Source organism: Rattus norvegicus, chromosome 16, assembly GCF_021556685.1.
Source record: "Rattus norvegicus strain SHRSP/BbbUtx chromosome 16, alternate assembly SHRSP_T2T, whole genome shotgun sequence".
Lineage (NCBI taxonomy): Eukaryota > Metazoa > Chordata > Mammalia > Rodentia > Muridae > Rattus > Rattus norvegicus.
In genome coordinates this window covers 76,025,147-76,049,825 of record NC_141549.1, presented here as the reverse complement: position 1 = coordinate 76,049,825, position 24,679 = coordinate 76,025,147, and the positions used below count along the sequence as shown (strand labels likewise).

Genomic DNA, 24,679 nt, shown 5'->3' with positions numbered 1-24,679 from the left:
CTTGAGATTCCCCATCCCCAGAACCTTATGCTTCTTCCTCCAGTCTCCTGTATCTCTACCCAGCACTACCACCTAGCCAGAAGCTCAATACAAAGTCTGGTCATTGGCCTTGCTTCCTGTCTTGCATGTCCACATCTTTCTATCAGCAAGTCTTGTGATGCCCTCCACAAACTTTGGCTGTGTCCCACAGTTCCAGCCTGCTGTGACTCTTCCTGCTACTCCTTACAACGCCTTCCTGGCTGGCTTCCATGCCCCATTTTCTTTTTTATGTACTGTTTCCCATCTAGGAACTGGGGCAAACGCTTAAAACATGACCCAGGTCATAGTGTACCCCACATAAACCTTCTGAAGTCTTCTTACCCTATTTGGAGGTGTACTTACTGGCAGCCCATGGAGCTCCACTCAATCCAATATACCCATGCCTGACTGTTTTCTGTTTCTGTCATGTCTCCTTTTGGAAATACAGTAAATTGCCATTGGTACAAAGATTCTATGGCTTTTGTTCACTGCTGCCACTGTAACACTTAGAAGGGGCTGGCATCCGGAAGTCATATGCTGTGAACCAGTGTTAGAATCAGAAATGGATAACACTAAAATCAGGCAGACAACGTCATATTGGAGAAGCACTAAACGCAACATGGGGGTCCAACCTGCTCAGTAGGAAGCTTTGCTTAAAGAAGAGGTACTCTTTAAGTTTTTGAAGCTCTATTTTATTGATTAAGACTAACATATTTTTAAAAAGGAACTCTGAAAGATACCTTTAAGTAGCGAAAAGTATTTCAAGCAATCTAGAAAATGTCTTGGGGGGGCAGACAGAAGAGAGAAATAGGCTCGAGCTATGGGCATGAGGTGAGGACTAGTGTAGCGAGTACTTGATGTCACTCACGCCTACAGAGATGATGGAGTAACACAGAAGGAAGTTGGTCTTGAGAAGGAAAAGTCAAGTCAAAAGTCGAACCTAAATGGTAGGTTGCTAACCTAGTGTACTCAAGACCCCTGGTTTTATATCCTGCACCCCCTCCATATAAACACATATTTACAGAACAAGAAACAAATAAATAAGAAAATGCTATAGAGTCTAGGCAAGTGTCCTGCCTCTGAGAGAGTGGGTTGTAGAACTAGAAGCAGTAAAAGGGAGGAATGTTATCTAAGACACTGACAGCACTGTGAGGAGAAGCAAGGAAGGAGTGAGTCATAAGACAATTGCAGACTTCTAGGGTGGTGATATTGCTTCAGGAAAGAAGGAAGCTAGTTGGAGAGGGAGAAGGAAGTCATAAGTTCACTTTTATTCATGTGAAGACTGGGGAGTCTGTGGATCATAAGGGAAGGCTTTTGTTTGTTCAATGAAAGCACAAGAGCTGGAAAGGAATATGGATGAAAGTAGGAGTATGGATTTCGAGAGCCCATGTGCAGCATATGCATTTTGAGAGCCCATATGCAGTGGTAGTTAATAATAGCACAGGTGATGGTGAGTCATAGAGACACATTGTGAGAAGGTGCAAGCAAGCAAGAATGGCATCCCAGAAAAAAATCACAAAATTCAGGTGTGGGCTGAAGGGATGGAACGGCAATGTTAAGAGGGTAGGAGTCACTTGGCTGCGTTGTCAGAATCCTGAACAGATTGAAAAGAAGGAGGTATCAAGAAGAAATCTGATGAGACGAAGGCTAAGTAGCACCTTCAAAAATATGATCAGCAGGTGCAGTTTATGGAGAAGTCAGAAGAATAGGCAGATGGAGTAGGTAGGGAGAAATGAACAAGACATGGTAAACAGAGGCAGGGTAGGCGGGCCAGAGGCCCCAGGAGTGTTCCCCACTGACTTGAGGGAGGCAGGCAGAGGATATGTACATAGATCATGTTGTCAGTGAAGGAATGAGGAAAGCCTATAGAAGATACAGCGTACCTTTCTTGATGACAGACATGAATGTTGATGTCGTGATGTCCCAACAACACCCCCATGGCTATGCGTCTTGGAAAATCAGCTTAGCCCCTCTCCATCAGTATCTTTATATGTGACATGAGGGTTTCAGTATCTGTTGCATGGTGTGATAAGAAGTGCCCTGTCAATATGAGGTCAGTACTCACCACAGAAAGTGCATAACAGATTCTTGATGCCATTTCTGCTACGGATGGTAAAGACGATGGAGGAGATTGGATTTGATTAAGAAGTATCTGAAAGGAGGCAGACAGAAAACAAGCAGGATGGACAGCTACGGTTGAAGACAGTGGTGGCTGCATCCGTGTCTATTATGGAGATGTTAGTGATTGTTCAGCATTTCAGGAAAGCCACACAAAGACAGTGTTTACCTGTTTCAGCACTACCTGGGGCTCAGTGTAGATGCTGCTGTCTTTAGGCAATATTTGTTTCTCAGAAGAGGAAGTCTGGTATAGTTTAGAAGGCACTGATAGGCTGGTCACTACCAAAAGAAGAGGAACAGGTCAGTGGTGACATTGAAGTTGGTGTTCTGGTGGAAAGTAGAGGTGAGGCCTTCTCTACCCCTGCCTTTTGCATGTCTTGTAGTAAAAGAGATAACGTTACTTTTTTGTATTACTGAAGGTGTTTTACTTTGCTATAACAGTATCTGACAAATGCAACTTAAGGGAGGAAGGGTTTATTTTGACTCAAAGTTCAAGGGTTCTCAGTCCATCCTTGGCTCATAGCTCAAGGGCACGGTTCATCATGATGGAGAAGCAAGAGCTTGTAGCAGCTTGCCACATTGTTTCCACAGTCAGGAATGATGAATACCAGTGGTCAGTTTGTCCTCCCCTTTTTAATTCAGACTGGAATTCTAGCCCTCAATTCTGTCAGGTTGGTAATTTTAACCATCACAGAAAGGATTCATGTTCAGACAACAACATAGAGGGAATCATGTAGTTCATGGACTTCAGAAGCCACAGACTGTCCTGACATCCACATCTCTCATTGTCTATAAAACATTCATAGGCAGGGTTGGGGATTTAGCTCAGTGGTAGAGCGCTTGCCTAGCAAGCGCAAGGCCCTGGGTTCAGTCCCCAGCTCCGAAAAAAAGAAAAAAGAAAAAAAAAGAAAAAAAGAAAAAAATATTCATAGGCAATGGTTCATTTAATATGGCTGTGATGGGGACAGTAGTGATTTCCCTGTATCTCCAGTGGAGCTACCATTAGGTCAATGTGACCTCAAGCATGGCTTCCCAAATGAATGTACTCACCTTTACTTTGGTGCTCAGACATCTGCAGCCAACACAAATGCCTCGTTGACTGAGGAGAGTCAGACATGGCTTCCAGTTTCCTTTTTCCAACACTTTCAAGTCCCAAAGCTGTCAGCTCAAGAGTCCCAGAGGCTTAAAATGCAAGATATTGCTTTTTCTGTCTAACAGACTTCAAATCACTGGCATATTCAAGTATAGTCTTTATTAGCTATCTAGCGTAATGTAACAAATTACCTCAAATATGATCAAGTCAAAGCAACAGATAACTTGTTACCGGATCAGGAAGAGTTTAGTGATGTGATCGAAGGCTATAGTCAAGGCTGATTTGGTCTGATGCCTTGGGGACTCAAGGGGACTCAAGGGGACTCAAGAAATCTTTGTCATGATAGCAGCCCATCCCCTCCATATTGTAAAGCCCAAGGCAAAGAACAAAGAGGCAGACACAGTTCCTTTTGTGACCAAATCTCCAACATCCCACACCACCACTTCAACTGTCTCCTATTGGGCAGAAATACATTAGGTCTTGTAGATGTAAAGCAATGGAGACCCTCCTTGTAGCGGTCTAAATGAAAATGTCCCCCATAGTCTTTTAGGAGGTGGCACTATTAGGAAGTATGGGTTTGTTGGAGTAGGTGTGCCGTGGTTGGAGGAAGTGTGTTACAGGGGGTGGGGATGGGGGCTGTGAATTCTCAGATGCTCAAGGTAGGCCCAGTGCCTTACTCTCTTCCTGCTGTCTACTGATGCATGTGGAGACTCCACCCCTTCTCTAGCACTATGTCTGCTTGTGTGCTGTAATGCTTCTGGCCATGACAGTGGACTAAACCTCTGAACTGTAAGACCAAATGCTTTCCTTTTTAAGGCACATGGTCATGGTGTCTTTTCACAGAACCCTCTTGAAGAGATGACTTCAGGGTGGGGGGGGGAAATAAAAAGGTAAGAGCTTGTTTTCCATATCACCACACTTCTCTATGAGTCAGGAGGGGTCATCTGCATTTTCTTCTGGACATCAATAGATTAAGTCTGCCAGTGTTGTAGGCACAACTAGAATAGTAAGATTTATCTAATTTGCAGGGGTTCATGGAGCACTAGGCTGCTTCCAGCAGACTGACTGGTGGCAGGATTACCAGAGAGTGGGAAGTGCACTGGGGAAGTTTCTCAGACCCTGTTATACAACTGGTGTAATAAACAACAAAATTACCAAACTTTGAATGCTCATTTATAATAATACTTTCAAATATAAATCTCAAGAAATAGTAAGTGAGATAGGCTAGCTGCAGGAAGAGAGTTATTGTGAGACTCTCTGCAGGTAGTCAGTTCCTCTCAGACATCTGCAATGTCTTACTGGCTTCCTCACCTAGTGGTGACTGAACCTTGATCATATGACAGATTCCATCTATATATCTTAATTAGGGCCTCTATTGCTGTGAAGAGACACCATGACCAAGGTTGGCTCATAAAGGACAACATTTAATTGGGACTGGCTTACAGGTTCAGAGGTTCAGTCCACTGTTGCTAGGAAAGCAGAGAGGCATGAATGCAGACTTGACGCTGGAGAAGAAGCTGATCCACAGGCAGCAGGAGACTGTGTCACTGGTTATAGCTTGAGGATAGGAGACCCCCCCAGCCTGTCTCCATAATGACACACTTCCTCCAACAGGGCTACGCCTCCTAACAAAGACACTTCCTATATGTCAAGCATGCAAACACGTGAATCTATCAGGGCCAAACCTATTCAAACCGGCACACAATGTATTCCTTACTGAGTCCTCACAAATACTGAAGGAACATTAATATTCTTCTTTTGGGGTATATATGAATGCTCTGGGAAGATTCCAATCATGTCAAAGTCACGAATCTAGAAGAGAACACAAGATTTGAATTCCAGTTTGTAAATATTACATCACAGCCTCTGCTTTGAACATAGAACAATCGTAATTGCAGATACTGTCATGGATAGTATTGTATTTCTTAAAATGTAGCATGTACCTAACAACACCCTTGCATGGTGAGCTATAAGATTGCACCATTCTGTGGAAATCCCTTTCCTTTTCACAACTTGGCCTGACATTTAAAGTAGGGATTGTAGTTTCGGTTTGTCGTAGTCGTCCTTGTCATCCTCGTCGTCGTTGTCGTCAGCTTTGGCGTCGGCGTCGGCGTTGTTTGTTTGTTTTTGTTTGAGTCTTTTCTGTAAATTCCAATCTATCCAATCTTACAAGTATAGTTGTAACTTCCTTGCTACAAGCCACACAAAACTTTCTTCTTATGCATTAAAAACACATAATCATACAACTGGTGTAATAAACAACAAAATTACCAAACTTTGAATGCTCGTTTATAATAATACTTTCAAATATAAATCTCAACAGACCCATTTGGAATCTTTCTTAGTCATTCCTTGCTGGTTAGTATTTTCTTTTTTTCTCTTCTCCCTCTATGTTTGTTATATCCTTTGATTTCTATCCTCACCTTAGAGCTTCTGTAATTCATTCACATATGTATTCATTTAGTCAGTCAAGAAACATTTGTTTATTGATCTCAACATGTATTTATCAAGAATTTGCTATGTAGTAAGCAGATTTCTGTAACTACCAATATGAACGTAGAGCTATGTAAGACATCATCATTATACTAAAGACATGAGGTCATTGTTTTAGCCGCTGACTGGCTCCTTTGAGAAGCAAATTCCACGAGAAGATTAGATATTCAAGGATTTTATTAGAGAAAGTACATGTGAAAGCAAATGAGAGTTCTAGAGGGAACAAGAAGAGCTGCTAGACTTCAAGGCTAACACAGAACAAGGGAGAGGATAGGGAGAGAACAGGTATACCACTACTACTCTAGACCCCGCTGTGCTTAGAAGCAGGACTGCTTGGTGAAGAGTTGCACTTTCTCCAACACAACTCTTGTCTTCCATGAAAGGGTCTGTCATCCCTGTTCAACTGGGTTATGGCCTAGAAACAAGCTAGGCGATGTAGACAGGCTCAGCACTGGGGCCCGTCATTTACTATTCTCAGGTGAGCTGCAGGTCTACACTCTCAGGGCCACCTCTGTCCCAGGAAGCTACATAATTCCTGGCTGAGCAAGAGAACTTACAAAGGGTGTCCTCAAGCCTTTTCCATTGGGGGAAAGCTGTGAGCTCACTGTGGCTGGAACATTTGGCAGGAGGAATGGGATGTGCAGTAACCAATTGAAGTAGCATGTAAATCAGAACCTTTAAAGCAGGAGGAGAGATTGAAAAGCTCCAAGTAGGGAAGAGACCTGTTCTCTTCCCAACCAATCAATGGTTGATTTGAAGAAGTGGTAAGAGACAAGGATAGGTTTAGACTGATGTGCAGGTGAGTGTCCTTTTGGAGGATAGCATTAACTGTGAATGCAAGAAGCTGGGAGAGGACTTGAAATGCAAGAATGGTGTCACCAGTGTCCTTGTTAGAATCTCTACTTCCCAGATTTCTACCTCAGGTCCTTGATAGGAGCCATTCTCAAAGGGAAGTATTATATAAGGAAACATAGACTTGATGAAAATCCACATGAACAATATGGTTGTCTCTCTGGCAAGTTTTTGTATAGCCGTCAACAGACAACACAAATGTTGGAGTTATGAACTTATCTTTCTTCCTCCAGAGTTGTTCTAATTATCCCCCCCAAAGTCAATCAACAACCTTATATAAGAATGAGCTTTCTCACCCAGCATCTATGTGTCTCATGACATTTATTTACATGGAAGAAGCCAGAAATAAAAACAGACAAACAAACAAAAAACCAAAACAAAAACAAGCACAAATATACAGTCATAGAATGATTATAAACAAGCTGGTTACCAAGTGGTCAAGGGCCCAGCCAACCTCATCCTGTCTTGGTCTTCCTCTGTGTCCTCTGGGAGCTCTGTATCTCTTAGAGCTATGCAGGATATACTAGGCATGGCACTACTAGTGTATTAGCATGCTGATGTGCACACTTAGTCAAGAGCACCCTTATATTGGCACCTAGGCCAGGCAATATGGCATTACCTGCGGCCCTTGAACCAGCCACACATGACTCATGCACAAAAACACATAGCACAGCATCATGAATCGGTGATGAACTTTATTTCTGCTGCTTTAGCTGTTCAGTCAATACAAAAATTTCCCATCAGAATTTGACATGTCAGTCACACAATCTCGAGAGAAGGGAGAGATGGCTGGGCAAAGGTTTGAAAACAAACGTATTATAAAATCTCTCTCAGGAAGACACACCTAGGTGCTGTGTAGCATTCTTCCTCCTCAGCCCCCAACCACCAGCCCAACGTCCTTTTAAGCCCCTTCTTTTAATTCACTATGTCCTTAGTGATTGAACCACCACTTGGTTGCCAAACCCAGTGAAACAGCTTTCTGTTCTGTTCGCATAAAAATCTGGGCATGCATGAGAGCCTGCAGGGCTACATGCACCTGACATTCCTTCCTCCCGGCGTGTCTTTGTCCCTTTGCCAGCATCCCCCCTCTTTTCCTCAGTTCCAGCTGCACAGACTCTTTTGTTCCCTCTGAAGAGCTCATTAGTAAGGTCTCATCCCCTTGCCTTATCTCTCGCTGGACCCGCTTGCTGCTTTCCTTGCAACCACGACAACCAAGCTATTGAGGGATAAATGGCTGGGTCCCTCCTTCCCATGACCTCTGTTCTTGGTGGACCTCTGTCTGTCATTGCCTTTACCTGTGTCTGGAGTGGCAGGTCTTATACTTATTTCAATGATCACCGTCCTGCGTGCAAACCGTCAGATACTAGCTTCTGCCACTTGGCTTTTCCTTCTAGATCTCCATCACCAAGAAAACAGTCTGTGGCTCCAGGTTTATATATAGAAAGGGCAAATATCAGGGTGGCTGCCTTTGAGCATTGTCAGAGGAGAGGACAGGGCTGAGAAAGCAAAAGCAGCTTTCCCCAGTCAACGTGACTGGGAGATGGTAAAATTCATCTTCAGTTCTAGCCTGGACCTGCCTGGCCCCCAGGCCCACACCATTTCTGACAGTCTATGACTTCCCTTATTTCAATAGCCAGGAAAGAAAGAACTTTCATGGCACCAGCACAGGGCGGCTGCCAATTAATGGTCTCTGAATTTTAGGTCAGGGAGCCAGGCTCTGAGAGACTAAGAGGAGCTGGAAAAGGGGAAGAAACATCAACAAAGGAGCCAGCAGAGGGGGGTGTGCCCCCTGTGGTTTATGAGGTCACCCAGGCTGGATGACACACACAGATGGGGAAACAGGGACATGCATGAGCCAGCCCAGTGTTCCATTTACATGTCACACACAGATGTCTAATTGGCGCTCGCTGTTTATTAACAGAAGCTGCTTCGCCATCTAGAAAGGAGACTTCATCCACGCAGTGCAAAGGATGCACCTGAAGAAATGTCACTGACTCCTGTCACCATTGCGACAGCCTATCTTCTGCCTGGCAGCCTGTTGTGGGCTTTAGACGGTTTAAAGCAGTGTCCTGTCAGACCAGCTACTACAGGCAGAATGTGGGTGTTCAGAGCCTCTGTGGAAATGGCAGGGAGCTATAGTCCGGGCCACTCCTATGTGCTGCAGCTAACCTACATCCCTGTAGCAACTGGTTAGGTGTAGAGCATTGCCCGTCATCTGCAACCCTCACAGAGCCTCTCTGAGCCCGACTGCTCTCCAGTCGCCAGCAAAGAAAGGTCATGGGCCAGGAGCAGATAATTATTCTGGTTCTGGAATCGAGGGTTTCCACTGAGGACCACAGGAGTGCAATTCATTTCTTCAGTCTTTCTTTCTCAGTATGAACAAAGACAACAACAACAACAACAAAAATATTTTCATCCCCGTCAGGACTCGCCAGTGCTGGATGAGAAAGGTCAGCATGAATTTTAATCAGGGGTATCTTGTTTTTCAGCCCTGAATTTTTTCCCTAATCAATTTCTTTTTGTCTATTACTAAAAGCAAATAGTTAGAGAGTATGAGAAGCAATCGATCCTAACACCTAGAATTCAGTTGCTCACACTCCGAGCTAAACTCCAGTGAGTGTTTCTGCACAAGCTGAATTCATGCAAAAGGTGGAGTCCAGGAGGATGATTTTTCCCTTTCAAAAGAGACTCACTCTCAAGCCCCTTTAAAAAGGATGAGCTGGTACTGTGTCCACCAAACACAGTCCAATTTCCTTTTCCTTTTCCTCCCTTTCCCAGGCACAGATTTGCAATGAGGATGAGGTTCCCTGTGGTCCTCCTTGCCTTGACTTCATTTTCCCCGTGCCCAGCAAGTTTCCTTTACTGCACCTGTTCCTGCAAGGGCTTTGCCCCTTGAGCCACTGGGAGGTATGAGGCGGAGGCTTTCATGCACGGTGGAATGCACAGGGGTTACTCAGCGCATTGTTTTATGGCTAGAGCAGGCCGTAGAGGTGGTGTGTGAAGATGGTCAGACTCACTGACTACTTCAGCTGGGTTTGAGGAGGAAGTGGCAGCATCTCAGAGAACTGCCGAATCCACGCACGGTATTTCTCAACCTCATCCGCAGTGCTAGGCTCTATGTCAGCGCACTTTACTCTTGACCGTAATGACGGTGGCCATCCCAGGGGCATTAGCCACAGAAGTGTACTACTGAAGAAGCAGCAGGAGGCTGGGACGTCAGCAGGTGTCTGCAGGCAGTGTCCCGATGACATACCCAAGAGAAAGACCTGCCCCAGGGCCTCCTCCAGCTTTTGGTTTGTAGTCGTAGAATCCAAATCTCGAAGTGGCATTTTCTCTCTCTCTCTTTTCCCTTATCTGTACAACCCAAACGTTTTCAAAGTAATCAAGACTTAATTCCTATATTAGTCACATTGGCATTGCTGTGACTAAATACCCAAGAGAAACATCTGAAGGGAGGAAAGATTTCTTCTACCTCAGGGTTTCAGCATATTCAGTATACGGTGGGAAAGCAGGGCGGGGCAGTTCTCTCCTGGGCAACAGATTCGTGGGATGGAGCCTCTGTTCTCAGCATAGCAGACCAGGCAGCAGTGAACACCCAGAATTGGTGTTCTGCACTAACGTGCAAAGGCCCACGCTTGGTGACCCACTTCCGTCGGCCAGCCAACTCCTGTAGGTTTCACATTTCCAACTTAGCACACGCCTGGGAACAACAGCATCTGTCGGGAGGTTTCAGACTCAATCTGAAGCTTTCATTTAACAGCGTGTCCCTCTCGTAACTTACCAGGAACATGGAAGTCAGATAGCACATTCCAGACTTGGCTTAGTGCAAGCCTTTAATCCTAGCCCGCAGGAGGCAGAGGCAGGCGGATCTCTGAGGTTGAGATCAGGCTGATGGTGTACAGAATGAGTTCCAGGACAGCCAGGACAAAACAGAGAAACTCATCTCGAAAACCCAAAACCAACCAAGGAAACAAATATAAAATAAAATGATTAAGTCTTACCATCTGTCAGGACAGTCTTGAGGCAGGAGACATCTGCGCCCCTTCCTTCGGTGCCTCCCGCCTTTCCGTGTTTCATACAGCACCTCTGGCTGCATTGCCCTTTGTAATTCAAGACCGTTTTCCTCAAGAGTCTCTGACACTGCTGTGTGGATGAAAATCTCGCTTTCTGTACCTGGGATGGGGCTCCTTCGACGTTTGAAAGTCTGTTGTGACAGAATGATCATGTAAGGGAAAATGACTGATGATTCTTTCCTTAGCTAGCGAGTGTGTGGGTCCCATTGTCTGCTTTTAATTAAAATGTGGAAGTACATCTTACTGGGTGAATTATGTGATTGTCTGATAATATGAAGTTCGAACATAACAATTTCCACGACACTAGCTGTTTTCACTGTGAATTCACCACTTGTAAAGGTCTCTCACTTAATTATTTTGTTTGGTCGTCATTAATGTCTTATGTGTATGTTGTGTACCCATTTTAGAGACTGTGGAACTGCAACTCGGAGAGCTGAAACAATTTGCTGTTGCCACCAGATACAGAAAGTGTCAGGTGACAGTCTATGCCCCGCATGTCTTCCTGAGACAGGAGGCAGGAGACAGGAGGCAGGAGACAGGAGGCAGGAGGCAGGGATAGTCATTTGAAAGGCTAAGTTCACCTACCAGAAACACTATAGACCTCTGTAGGATGCACTTTCTTTTGTTTTGGTCCTGATCTGGTTGAGCTGAAGAAATGTTGACAGCGGACCACAGGCTCTCAGACATGCGCTGTGATCTCACTGTCTTCCTCTCGACTCTCTGTCCATGTCTAAGAGAAAGTTGGGCTCTTTTTATCAGACATGCCAGCAGCTTTGGGTGGTGGATATAAAGATATACATGTCAGCTGAAGGTTGCTGCTGTATTGTAGCTAGCGCTGCTTAGCTTGTGAGCCATGATGCTGGATGGAAAGAAAGTTGGTGCAGGATTTACTCTGTGGATTTGCTGTCTTGGTATATGTGGTCATTTTCGGTGAGACTCACTGAAAATTGGTGAACTTGGAACCAAATAGCAGACAGGTTGGGTTTGTCTCTATTGCACTGCCCTTGTGAAAACCACAGGATGTCGGTATGTGGAGAGATAGGGGAACTCTGGAATGGTTCATCTTTCTAGTTACTGAACAGATAAGGAGGCTGAGGCACAGGGAGATACAATGCCATTGCGGAACAGCCATTTTATGGGAGATTTTTGCATGGTCATCCTCTCTCTGCAACACAGGAAGTGAGTGCCTACGTCAACTTTGAGGAGTTCGATCTAATTATTGGCAAAATGTGTTCTAAAAAATCTACATCATTATGCTAGCACTAGCCAGGCAGCTGGGGTACGAGGCTTCATACCAGGGTCTACTACAGGGGTGTAGAGTCTCAGCTTCTCTCTGACCTCCTTGCTGTATCTCTCTGCATCCCAGCTTGGCACCCTGTCTCTGCCAGCAGGATGGCACGGGCCCCGTTCTTCTCTCAGATATAACTCGCTCACACTTTCTTCCCAAGGACAGTTACCACCATCCTCCCATCAGAACTCTGCTACCCAAACTCACTCTTCCCAGCTCTGTCCTCGGCCTCTGCAGATTTAATCTACTCTGTCCCAGGCCAGTGTCGGGCAGGGCCTCGTCAGTCTGTTGCAGACCACTGGTGTCCTGAGCACAGCAGGGATCAGTCGGCATTGCCAGGCCCCCAGGTTTTCAGAGGCCATGCTCTGCAGGAGGTTTGACAGTGAGCTGAACAGGGGACACACTATTTCAGAAGGCGTGTCAACTTCTCTTCCTCTATTGAAAACTAAAACACTTGAGAGAGGTGGGGGCCAGGTAGGCAGGTTCATCTATACAGAAATCCCCCACTGTTTCTTCGTTTCCTTTTCTATGTGTGAGAAAGAAATGAACGCTCCATATCGCTGTGTTTTATAAAGAAGGGGATGTGTTTGGTGGAGACGAGGTATGGGGTGGGGAAGGGCGTGCCTCTGCGGGCCCATGGTGAGGCATTCCTCTCCCATGAGTACCAGACACATAGTATAGAGTAGAGTTGATTCAGGGCAAGGGGAGGGGAGTTGAGGGGGTAGTAGAGACAGACCAGGGTGGGGGGAGAAGAGAGAGAAGAGGAGTAGAGGCTGGCCATAAACGTGTGGGGTGGGGATGGGGAGAGAAGGGACAGAGATGGAAGAGAGCAAGAGAACGAGAGAAGAGAGTGAAGAGGGGCAAGCAGCCCCTTTTATAGTGAGCCAGGCAAGCCTGGCTACTGCCAGGTAACTGGGGCAGAGCCTGGAAGAAATGCTCACACACATAGCTGTAAATCTAAGAAAGGCAGCACTGTGGTTTAGGCTGCAAAGCATATCTAATTGAAGTGATGAAGTGACGTTTGGTGGCCCCCCAGCCCAGCTCTGTCCTTAGAAAACTCTGTGCTGATGTGGAGGGTTTGGGTCTACTCCCCAGCATGGTACCAAGAGCTGGGTGCCGCTGTGGACACATGAAATGCAGCTGACATCAGGGCCGACACACGTTTGGTAGTCTTTGGCTTAAATTGCTTTGTTCTTCGATAGCCACACGCAGCTGTGGATACTGCAGTGGGGGTGAAGCCTTCTTCAGCAAGAGTAGTGTCTCATACCCGTCAAACATTTAGCATCCTCCTCATCTCCCATCTTCCTGACACATTCATCACATCCCCCCACAGGGCAGACGGAGCCTCAACTGTCTTTGGTCTCAAGAAGTTAGCTCTGCTTCAAGTCCCTGCGCCTGTCCCTTCAGACTCGACTCAGCCTAAAACTGAGGCCCACGTAGATAATGAATGCAAAGAACAGCACTTATGGGAGAGCCAGTGCCACTTCTCGGGTGCTAGCTACATAGTGCTTTTGTTTAGTAGCTCAGTCCTCAGAGCATCCTGGTGAAGTCTATGTCTGACTCTAGTGTACCCATTTTATGGGCCAGGAAACTGAGTCAAGGCCACAGAGGTAGCTCGTGCTGAAGCTTGCGTTTAGACATTTGAAAGTGAAGCCTTCTCTCTCTGACGATGTTTCTGTCACGATATCCTGCAGAGAAGTTCGAGATCTAGCACCTTGAACCTTCTCAGTGATTGTGCTGCAGGATGATGGGCTCTGAAGTAAAATAGTGATGATGATGATGATGATGATGATGATGATGATGATGATGATGATGATGATGATTCCAAGAATGACCTAAGCTTGCACCAGCCAATTCTAACACTGCCTAGGGTTGGTACACACTTTACAGTGTTCAGCAGACCTGCACATCAAACACCAGCTGTAAGCCCCGGGGCTCCTCCCCCAACCTGAACTTCTCATTAGCAACACATCTATGAGTTCTCATTGCTGCCTCTAGTTCAATGATTTACGAGAAGGAATCTCAGCATCCAGCAAAGAGATAGGCTTTTGATTAGTTTTGCTTGGATACAAATGGGAACCAGTCAAATGACAGGCACGGAAGACGAGGTCTGGGGTTTAGCCTTCCCTGAGAAGACTTGTTCCTCTCTTTCCACTCACAACCTGTTAAGTTCAGGCTCATTTATGAGTCTTAGCAACCATGTTCTCTCCTCCAACCTCCTTAAGCCTCCTCTTCCTTTACCATTTCCCTGGGCTTGGAGTCTTGTCCTAGTTGCTCTCCTGGGTTACCTCAAGGGCCTCCTGATATCATGATGTAACCATTTGTTGATGGTCTGAGTAGTGTGAAAGAGGAACACGTCTCTGCCCACCCCACCTATCCAGCTGCTGGTGCCTCAAACCTTAGGGTTTTGGGAACTTCTTGCTTTGTTTGCATAAAGCTAAAACCTCTCAAATGGAGAGTCACCCAGGAGGAGGAGCTTGGCTGGGAGGGTCTCAGAAACAGCAAGCATGAAGGTCTCTCTGTGTTAGGGGCTCTGTCAGGTTTTGCATTCGTAAAGCACTGGTACTGGGTTTCCTTAGATAATCCCTGGGGTCCCTCTGGCTCTGACATTTTATTATTTTGAGATGTTTGTGGGGGAAAATGTTTTGCCAAGCAAATGAATAGTGTAAACAGGATTATAAAGCGAATGTTTGCCTTCTTAAGGGAATCAACTATTCTAAACACACCAGGAGCGTGCATTTCCATATAAACAATGCAAATTTTATATAAGCAAAGGAGGCTTTTTTTTTTAGGTGCTTTGGTAAGTTAATTACAAATCCCCCTTTTTTGTCAATTGGGCCAGTCTGTGAGCATTAGGAAGCTGCGTATCTGAATTCCTTATAAATAGCCCATACTTTGGACTGTTCATGATTTCTGTTCATGATAACCGAATTTTCAGAAATTACTTCCCAGTCCCATGGGCTATAAATTTATGGGATTTGTTTTCCCAGGGTAAATTTGAATACATTTGTCTTGTGCTTATCTGATGCCAACTGAGCCCTGTCTGCTCTCAGGCCTTCTGAGTCAGCCGGGTCTTGTCCCTGCAGCTTCCGAGGCCCGGCTACACTTGTAACTCACACTGTCCGTGTTTGCCTGCATCTTTCTTTCTCCCTCATATATTTGAGTCCTTCTCTCCATGCCCTCTAACAACCAGACTGCACAGAGCACAACTAAAATTGAGCGCTGCAGATACTCCATTCATTAAGAGGACCACATTTAAGATTCGAGCATTATTGGGCGGTAGCAATGTAAAAGCACGGAATCATCTTCTTCTCCCCACTTCTCTTTCTCCACTCTCCACTATTTCCTGAACCCTTCACTCTCCAGATAGCCACCCTCCTCAGGAGCAGGGCGTCCTTTGATCGTCTGCTTTCATACGCACAGAAATCACCTGTGACCTCCTGGAGCTTGTCTGTTTTCTCCCAAGCTATTGAAAAGAGCCAATTACATTTGGTAGTGTCAGGTTGGATCCAGGTGAGGATCATGTGGGGAAAGCATGGTCCCTTTTAAAGATGAGAGCAGCCAGACAAGTAAACAGGGGGGGATCATATTACAGGCAGGAAGAGCAACCTGTGCAAACAGATATTGCAGAGAACATGGCAGGGGTGGGGACCTCAGGCAATCTCCAATATCAGGATGGGGAGGAGTTACCCCAGGGTATGATTGACATGAGGTGGTCCAGAGTCAGGAGGCAACTTCTAGTGTTACTGTTGGGGTTTAAATCTCAGCTTGTGTCCAGACAGACCACACCAAACCAACGTGGTTCCACATGGAAAGGTTTAAGGAGAGAAGAAGAGTAGAAGAGGAGAGGAATACAGGCCAGTCATGAGAACATGGAGGGAAGGGGGGAGGGGAATGGGGAGAGAAGGGACAAAAGGGAAGTGGGCAAGAGCAAGTGAACAGAGAAGCAGAGGAGACAGAGAATGAGGAGGGGACAAGCAGCCCCATTTAGAGTCAGGCCTGCCTGGCTGTTGCCAGATAACTGTAGGGGTGGAGTTTAGACAGAATACCAACAGTTACAGTGTCCTTTCTGTTCCATGGGATGGGATTATGCTTTCCCATTCTGGAACAGGCTATGGTTCTGTGATGCTGAGACAATATTGGATGTGGAGTGAAGTAGGAAGCCAACGGGTCTGTAATTGATTGGTGGCAGAAAGGGAAAAGGACCCTAAGGACAAAGCCTTGAATCCTGTCTTGACGTTAGGGAATGCAAGAAAGGAAGAATAGACAGAATGTACTCTTGAAAAATATAATTTAACTAGGTTTTTCACTGTACCATCTGAGAAAGTTGGGCAAAGGTAGTAAGTCTTTGGCCACCGTGTACTTTTAGGAATGTCGATAGTTGAGCAGTTTTGGGTACTAGGATTGAATGGTAGACATAACCCATGCTAGGCAAGTGTAGCGCCGAGCTATCTCATTAGCCCTCTGTTGGCTTTCTGACTTTTTATCTTGAGCTAGCACCTCACTAAGTCGCTCTGGCCGACCTTGAACTCACATTGTACAGGACCTTAAACTTGTGATTTCTCTGGCCTCAGCCTCCTGGACAGCTTGGCAGCCAAGTAAGTTAAAAATCATGACTGTAGTGGAGAAAATCTAAGAATACGACTCCTCTTTGCCTTGGCGCTTCTGCCTGTGTCATTTCATGGGAATCATGACCTCTGGTGGCACTTGATCACTGTTTACTGTCAGAAGCTCAGCTGTATGAGAGCAGACAATAGCGGTGTTCTGCTTTGTGTTTTAGCTTATTTATGGGACAGTTGAAATTTAGTGTGTGTGGGGGGGGAAATGGGTCATTGCATTTCCCTCTAATAACCCCGTTCAAATATGCATGCTTATCTAATCACAGGAAGACTACATGCAGACATTTCTGGTCATTTTCAAAGGTGGGATCATTTTTCAGTGGTTCTTATGTTGCCACATGGAGATGTCTGTCTGTGATCTGGTTTGGGGGACACAACCTACTTTTTGAATCTTTTGGAGCTAGCGTGCAGCACCAGGCAGGAGTAGAAAGAGCTGAGGTGCTTGAGCTGATGTGCTTGTGTTTACCTGAGCCTGAGGCAGGATCTCATCTGGCTTCTTCCAAAGGCCATCATATCCCCTGCAGGGCTGTGGCTGCCATAGGAGCCAGAATTCACAGGAGTTGTGTGTAACTCCACAGTTTTCTCACATGGAGAATTCTTTTGTAAGATGTACAAATGCAACCTTTGTCAGTGATTCCATTTCATTCAAGATCCCAAGAAAAGTATTCCTCTGTGTCTAGTATTCCCCTAAAGGTAGAAAATGGGAAGGTCGAATGCTTATCCTGTTTATTGTGCGCGTTCATCGTGAGGAAAGTGAGCTTTGCGATTGACATGCGCAGAATGAGACTGAATTCTCTCTTCCAATTTGATCCCATTGAAGACAGACCATGAGACCACTGCGATGACCAATCTTGGTTGCTAACCTGACTTGCTAACACACCTGGGAAGAGAGAGAGACCTTCAGGTGAAGAAGTTGGCCTGGCCCGTGATCATGTCTGTGATGAATTTTCTTGGTTAGTCATTGATGGAAGAGGGCTAGCTCCTGTGGGCAGTGCCATCCCTAAGCAGGCAGGCCGAGGTTGTATAAAGAAAAGGGAGTTCAATGTGATCCTGGATGCGAACCAGTCAGCAGCCCTCCTCCATGGTCGCTACTGCAGTGTCTGCTCCAGGCTGCTGACGTAGCTTCCCTAGTGATAGATGTTAACTTATATGATTCAATTAAACCCTTTGCTTTTCATCATAGTGTTTATCATAGCAACCGACAGCAAACTAGAACACCAGCCCTCCACATAAATAGAAACAATGTAATGAATTCTCCTTCCTACGCTTTCCTTCAATTTTCTATTTTAAGAAATTTCTGAAAATATATGAATTATGCAGCTTATCTCTCAGATGAAAAAGAATTTTCTGCTTGGATTGGATGGCTCCATATTTATTAATAGCAGTAAAAAATTTCCATGTTCTTTGTATCAGATGGGGTGCTGCGTAAAATATGAAGGAGCCATTTCAGCAAGGATACCAGCAACAGGAGAATAATTATAAAAGCTATATGGAACCGAAAGACGCTTTAATTTGTCATTACTTCTCTGTGCTCAGAAAGGACCTGAATAATTATTCTGACTATAAAGGGAACAGAATGATATTTTTCCTTGTTGTGAAATTAAATCCTTACTATACCATTCTCACTATAAGTTAAAACAAAATCCCTCCTCATCTTTGTTATAAGAGTGGTGCAACCAGGATTAAGAACTGCCCAGCCACGGATGTGCATGGTCTCCTCACTGGTACCCATGGTCTCCTCACTGGTACCCATGGTCTCCTCACTGGTACCCATGGTCTCCTCACTGGTACCCATGGATGCATGATCCAGACCCATTTTCATTTGAAAAGTGTTCCTCCCCAAAGATTATGTAATTATACTTGTCTGCTCAGGATGAACTTTTGGCCTTTGTGTCCCATTAATTCATGCTGTCGACAAGGACACTACAATTTCCTTAGGTCATGAACTGATGATGGCAGAAACCGAATGCAAGGTTTTTAAAAACAGGGTTTTCTCTTTTCAGAACCAACTATTTTTAAGAAATGACTGTGGTTTCCAGGTCACCTCAAGGCAAAATTTCAAAACCATTAAGAAGAAGAAAAGAAGTAGAGAGTCTCTAGTTTCATGTGGTTTGCTCTATACTAGCAGTGCTCAAATCCTCACAAGATACTAATAATCTTCTACAACAGCATTTTTCTTGGAAAGTGATGTTTCAGATCTGAGTGGATTTTTTTTTAATCTGTAGCGGTTGAACATTCGTTCATTAGATTACCATCAAGACATTTGCTTGTCAGTACTGCAAGATGCTATCCAGGCTGCTGTGCGGTAACCCAAACGGCATTACCTTCCTGCGAACCCTGTTTATTGCAATAATAACCAGTATGAGGAGCTATGTTCATAGGTGCAATAGTTGTTAGAGGGGTAACCATCTGCTTTCTACCAGGCTGTAAGGGCCAGGCCACGGGAGGAAACTCATGCCTGCTGCTGCAAAGTTGGTCACGAAACCATGACTGGTGAGATCACAGGCCCTAGTAAGACCTACAAGTGTTGTTTTCTAAATGATCATTGTATGAAACTACCCTCTAAATCCATGGATCTTTATCTGTAGTGCAATAGAGTTCTCATGTCTTGTCAGAGACATTTCTTTGTGCAGGAGATGTTGGTTAGTACAAAAGCTCACAACTGGCCAAAGTGCAAGGAATAAATGATGGTAGAGTGAGTGCCCAATCACCATTGGGACATCTATGGTCACACCTCCTCCCCAAAGCTCAAGAACCATTGTGTAAAAATGGAGCAGAAAGAGTGTTAGAACTAATAGGCAGGGGGTTGGGGATTTAGCTCAGTGGTAGAGCGCTTGCCTAACAAGCGCAAGGCCCTGGGTTCGGTCCCCAGCTCCAGGAAAAAAAAAGAAAGAAAGAAAGAAAGAAAAAAGAAAAGAACTAATAGGCAGGAAAGACCAAAGCAGAAGAGCTGGTATCACACAACTTCTTAGAAGGGGTGGGGTCCCATGTCTATTTCCACCTCTCAATGCTGGGACCTCATCTGGCTTGAACCTGTGCGGATCTTGTACAGGCTGCTACAGTCTCTGGAAGGTCATGTGCATCAGTCCCGGTGGATTTGGAAGACAGTTTCCTGGAGTCATCCATCACCCCTGGTTCCTCTTCCACGTAGGTCCCTGAGCCTTCAGTGGAAAGACTAGAAAATGGTATCCCATTTAGGACCAAGTGCCTCAAAGGCTCTCATTCTGCCTATTTCCCAGTTGTGGGTTTCTGTTAATTCTCACTCACTGTAAGGACAGGCTTCTCTGGCGTAAGCTGAGCAAGGTACTGATCTCTGTGTGTAGAGTAGTATGCCATTAAGAGTCATCTTATTGCTGTGTTCCTTCAACAGAATAATACTGGGTTTTCCTGTAAGCCCATCATGAACAATGCCATTTCAAGTTCTTGGTTACTTTATCATTGTCAGATTATAGGTTGCCTCTCGGAGTATGCCTTAGATACAATAGGACAGACAGTGCCCCAACCAGACATCTTACCAAGTTACAGTTCTAGTGCCACATGAGTCACATTTTGTTGAGTGTTTGGCCAAAGGGGTCCCATAGAACCCCCTAAACATTACAGGCTATTGCCGAAGCTCTTAGTGGTTCTCCACAACCTGATGGGAAGGCACCACTACTGAAGACAACACTTAGTTATGAAACCAAACATGGTGACGTCAAGCTGCTGTCTAACCAGATTTACCCCTACTAACTAATATTCATGGTGCTAGAGAGTCCTCTTCAAGCTACCAAAGGAGAAGGGTAACTAATGCTGCTACAAACCCTTTGACCTACAAAGGACTGACAGATAGACTGATATAATAGTGGCACAAAAGCTATGGCGAAAACCAACCATCTTTTGATTATCTGTTGTCTTTATCTTGAGATCATTTGAAAAGGAGCTCGTGTCTGAATTGAGAGTGTAGAAGTACAGATTTTTCACTATATGGAAAGGGCATTGAATGATTCAGCCATCATATAATGCGAATTATTTAATCTCCTAAAAGAATCACCATGGAGGATATGAGGAGATGGCTAAGAGGGTAAAGTGTTTGCTATACAAGGCCAAGGACCTCTTAATCTCCAGCAACCACATAAATGCCAGGCGTGGCTATGGATGTTTGCAAAGCTAGCACTGGGAGGGTGGAGACAGCTAAATCCCAGGGCCTGCCACCCAGTCAATCGAGCCAAAATGGTGAGTTTCATGTTGAGTGAAGACACTGTGTTTCATAAATACAAAGTGGGAAGAAATAAAGGGAGAAACTCAAATCTGATCTCTGGCCACCACACAGACACTCATTGATGACCAACTATACCTCCCACACATACACATCTTCTGTCTCTGTCTCTGTCTCTCTGTCTCTGTATCTCTCTCTCTCTCTCTCTCTCTCTCTCTCTCTCTCACACACACACACACACACACACACGATTCACTACCTAAATTCAGCTTAATTTAAATTTGATGGCACTGGGGATGGAGGGTAAGATAGAGAAGAGGGGAGTGCCAACATGTATAATTATGGAAGAAGGTACTACTGTCTTCCTTTTGTCTTACAGCCTGAAGAATAAGTAGTGACAGCATCAATCAAGAGCTAAGAAGAGACTCCAGCATTCTTCCTGTGGTAGAGAACTGCTCACCAACCAAAAAGAGGATCCTTTCTTGAGCAATGAACATTTCTTACAAGGATTCACAGATTAGATTAACACATGACCAGTATTGATTTTTGAAAGTAAATAAGATTTCTTTTTCTTCTTTTCATTTAGTGGCAAATTATACTTGGATTTAACAGAATCCTTTTCTGATAACATGTTTAGCACAAGTTCTAAACTGCAAACACACAGCAGCTAGTCAGAGCATTATTCAAACTTACAAAGAGTGGAAATTTTAATTTCCAATTTATTCTAGATTTCCATAGAGTTACGATGATTCTGTGACACCCTTCATGATTATCATGTAAGTCTCCTAGATCCATTAACAAATATACTTTTGTTATCATGGGGAACATAGTTGGTGACGACAACCACAAAAACACAACAAATTGTGGTTTGTAGAAGTTATATAACGATGAGCCAGCCTTGCCTCTAAATGCCAGGAGCGTGAAAGCAGGCAGAAACAGAGAGGAAGGACCTTCACTCTGGATCGCCTTGATAGAAGGCTTCTCAAGACGAAGCCACGTTCTCCTTGCAAGCTTCCAGATCATAGAGAAATTAGTTTGACTGCATGATGATCCTATTAAGTAAAAAATGTCTTCACAGTGGTTGACCTTGATGTACTGCTTTTCTAAAGGTATCCAAAGGAGAATTTTAAACCCCAGAGTGAGATGGAAGTAATTCTTAGAAAGTTGGCCTGGATTGTGGGCTCTAATTTGGGGCAGTAATGATTTAGTGTGTGTCGGGGGAGGGAGAGACTGATTAAATCCTGAAGAAGTTTCCTCCTCCTGCTTCTCTTCATCTTGTTGCTGAGCTGGGATTCAGTGACTTTGAACAGAACTCCTCTGGTTGGAGGATGGACCAGAGAACTGATGCTCTTTGAAGGGATGAAGACTGGGTGAGACTGTGAAATTCCTTCTCTAGGGCTAATTGCTCTGCATCCTGTTGGGAAGCCGTGTCTTGCAGACTCTGCGAGGTAGACACAGAACTTCCTCTCCTGGGCTCTCAGCTGGCTGGAGCAGCCCTTTATACCTGGTGACCACCAATCTACCGTACGTCAGACTTTTTCCAGACATCAACGCTTTCCACAGAGATCTGAGGTGGTGACAGCCAGTGAGCAATAAATGAAACGACACGGAAATGCAGTGTTGTTGTTAAGGTGCCTGTTTTGTTGTGTGAGGAGGTCACGGTCCCTAGGGACCAGACCATGGCTGCAAAGAAGAAGGTCACACACCGTGTACAGTCATGCCGCTGGTGGGGAGCAAGAGGGGTGTGGTGACGATTTTATTTTGCTATTTAAGAAAGAAGCACACAACAGAGCTACAAGCCCTCCCGTGGTAGCTTTTCTTCGAATGTGTGGGGTAAAGCTTTACTTGTCAATTCTGCTGTAAAATAAGCATAGTCTGAGGTATTTTTTGTTGTTTGTTTGTTTTTAAACCTTTCTGTTTCTGTTTAGTGCCTGAGCTCTTTCCCTGAGGTGTTGTGTTTATTTTTTTTAATGACCTAAGATAGAAAAGCCTATGAACATAGATTTCCTTTGCGTTCCAATGACGCTTTGCCAAGCCCTTTATAGATAAGCCTCCAGCTACAATAATCAGATTATTTCAGAGTGCCTCATCTAAATACCATTGCTCTTTGGCAAGCTGCCACAAACACCCACCAGACTTTTTCTTGGTTTGATTGTCCTCAAGTTTTCATGCCCATGCAGATAAGGGGAATGGAATCCCAGCATGCTGTGAGGATCACTTGGCCAGACTACTAATTGCAAGAAGGCCCCAGAAATGCTACTGTGTTCTGGGGGCTACAGACCGGAAACACCTTTCCTCCGGAAACTGTGCCGTTCATGTTTTCTTTAGTGTGGCTGGATGCTTAGTTAAGTCTTAGGGTACTTTCCAGTTATTGTGACAGGATCAGAGTTGGGTTTAGGGTACATGTTTTTCAGGGGTCCCTTCCTTAATTCTGCTGGGAAGAAAAGAGGCAAGCGCAAACTTGTCTGTGCCCCTGTCTCCTGACCAGTTCATGTGGAGCTCCCCAGGTGGAGAGCAATGCGAGCACAGTAAAAACTTGGGACTATTTCTATAACATCTGAGGAGAACATAGAGAAAACTCATCTATGAGCGAGGAGAGCTGTCCATATTGCTGTGTCTAAAGTACCTTGGCTATTCCAGAGTCCAGAGTGATGTCAGTTAACCGCGTTCAGTGTTCCGGCCTTAAGGAGGAGAAGTCACGCCCACTAGCCTGGTGTTAAATCGAGATTTCTCTGTTCATTGGAACAGTCACTAGCATGGAGGTTGATATGGGCATCTCCCTCTTTCTCTTCCTCCTTTCATTCCGTGACATCGTCTTGGAAATGCAACATTCGTCGTCCATTTGCCCCACCACTGCACACCATGCTTAGGTGGGATTCCTCGGAAAACTAAATCACCCTCAGTCCTGGCCGTACAGTTTGAATTTGCTTTACGAAATGTCCTTCCCTCTTAGTACCGATAGAAGCTCGAGACTGGCAACATGTGCCAGTGGCCACGGGTGCCATGATAGGGAGATCCGAATTAATGAGCTCTCCTCATGTACAGTCTCCACAGTCCAGTGAACTAATAAATATGCTCATAAAGCAATTCGCTAAGCGGCAAGTGCTGCAGCGTTTCTTCTGCTGAGGGGGAAGCCATAAAGCTCTCATCCATTGCTGCTGGACTGAAAGACCAATGGGATTTGCTCTTTTTTCTTGGCCCCTTAGATGCCAGAGACACACAAATGGGAACGGCAGAGATCTTCACGCTGTCCGTTGAAGTAAGTTTATTAGGCCAACTGTACCAAAAAGAAAGAACAATGGGACCCACATATAATGCTGACACTCCTGCGGAACTCCCCAGGCAGAGAGGCCACCTTTCTGTCAAAGCCAGTGAGACATTTTGACAAGGCAGTGGAAACCCAGGACACTAAACCCCAATAAGAGACCGCGAGGTTGTAACTACATTCCCCTCTAAATACCTGTCTTTCTCTTGATCAGCTTGTCCAGTGAATTTTTTTTCTTTTGTAAGAATAAAATTAAGAAAAGTCTGTCTGTCCAACATATTATTTATTGTAGGGATGGATCTTCTCCCCTTCCCCCTCTCTGGTTTTGAATCTGTTCATATTCAAGGCATGTTAAACTACCTCATAGGTTTGTCGTGTGGATTAGCTGATTAATAAATAACAACTGATTAAAATAGGAGTCTGTATGTAAATGCCGCCTTAATGTTTTTCCTCACTTGTGAGTCAATCAACCCGGTGATATTTAAGTGTAATATATAAACACCAGATGTGGTGGCCACACCTGCCATCCCAGCATGCAGGAAGCTCACATCCTGGGAGAAGCAGATAGACTAAGGGAACATTCCAAAAACTGGTATATATGACACCAGACATCACAGAACAACCAACAAACAAAATCAAAGGTTTACTTACCTTACATTTTATAT

General features: G+C 44.9%; 2 protein-coding genes across 4 annotated transcripts in view; one reads left to right on the top strand and one right to left on the bottom strand.

Moving 5' to 3' along the window:
* Nucleotides 1–24,427, top strand: part of Zmat4 (zinc finger, matrin type 4) — a 430,441-nt gene extending 406,014 nt beyond the window's left edge. For all 4 annotated transcript variants that reach the window (XM_087589121.1, XM_087589122.1, XM_087589120.1 and 1 more), the window contains 1 exon segment: nucleotides 21,129–24,427. In XM_087589121.1, coding sequence (XP_087445247.1) covers nucleotides 21,129–21,144 — 16 coding nt within the window. In that variant the 3' untranslated portion in view covers nucleotides 21,145–24,427.
* Nucleotides 1–24,679, bottom strand: part of Erich1 (glutamate-rich 1) — a gene marked incomplete at its 5' end in the record, with an annotated part of 52,793,804 nt that overhangs the window by 7,614,538 nt on the left and 45,154,587 nt on the right.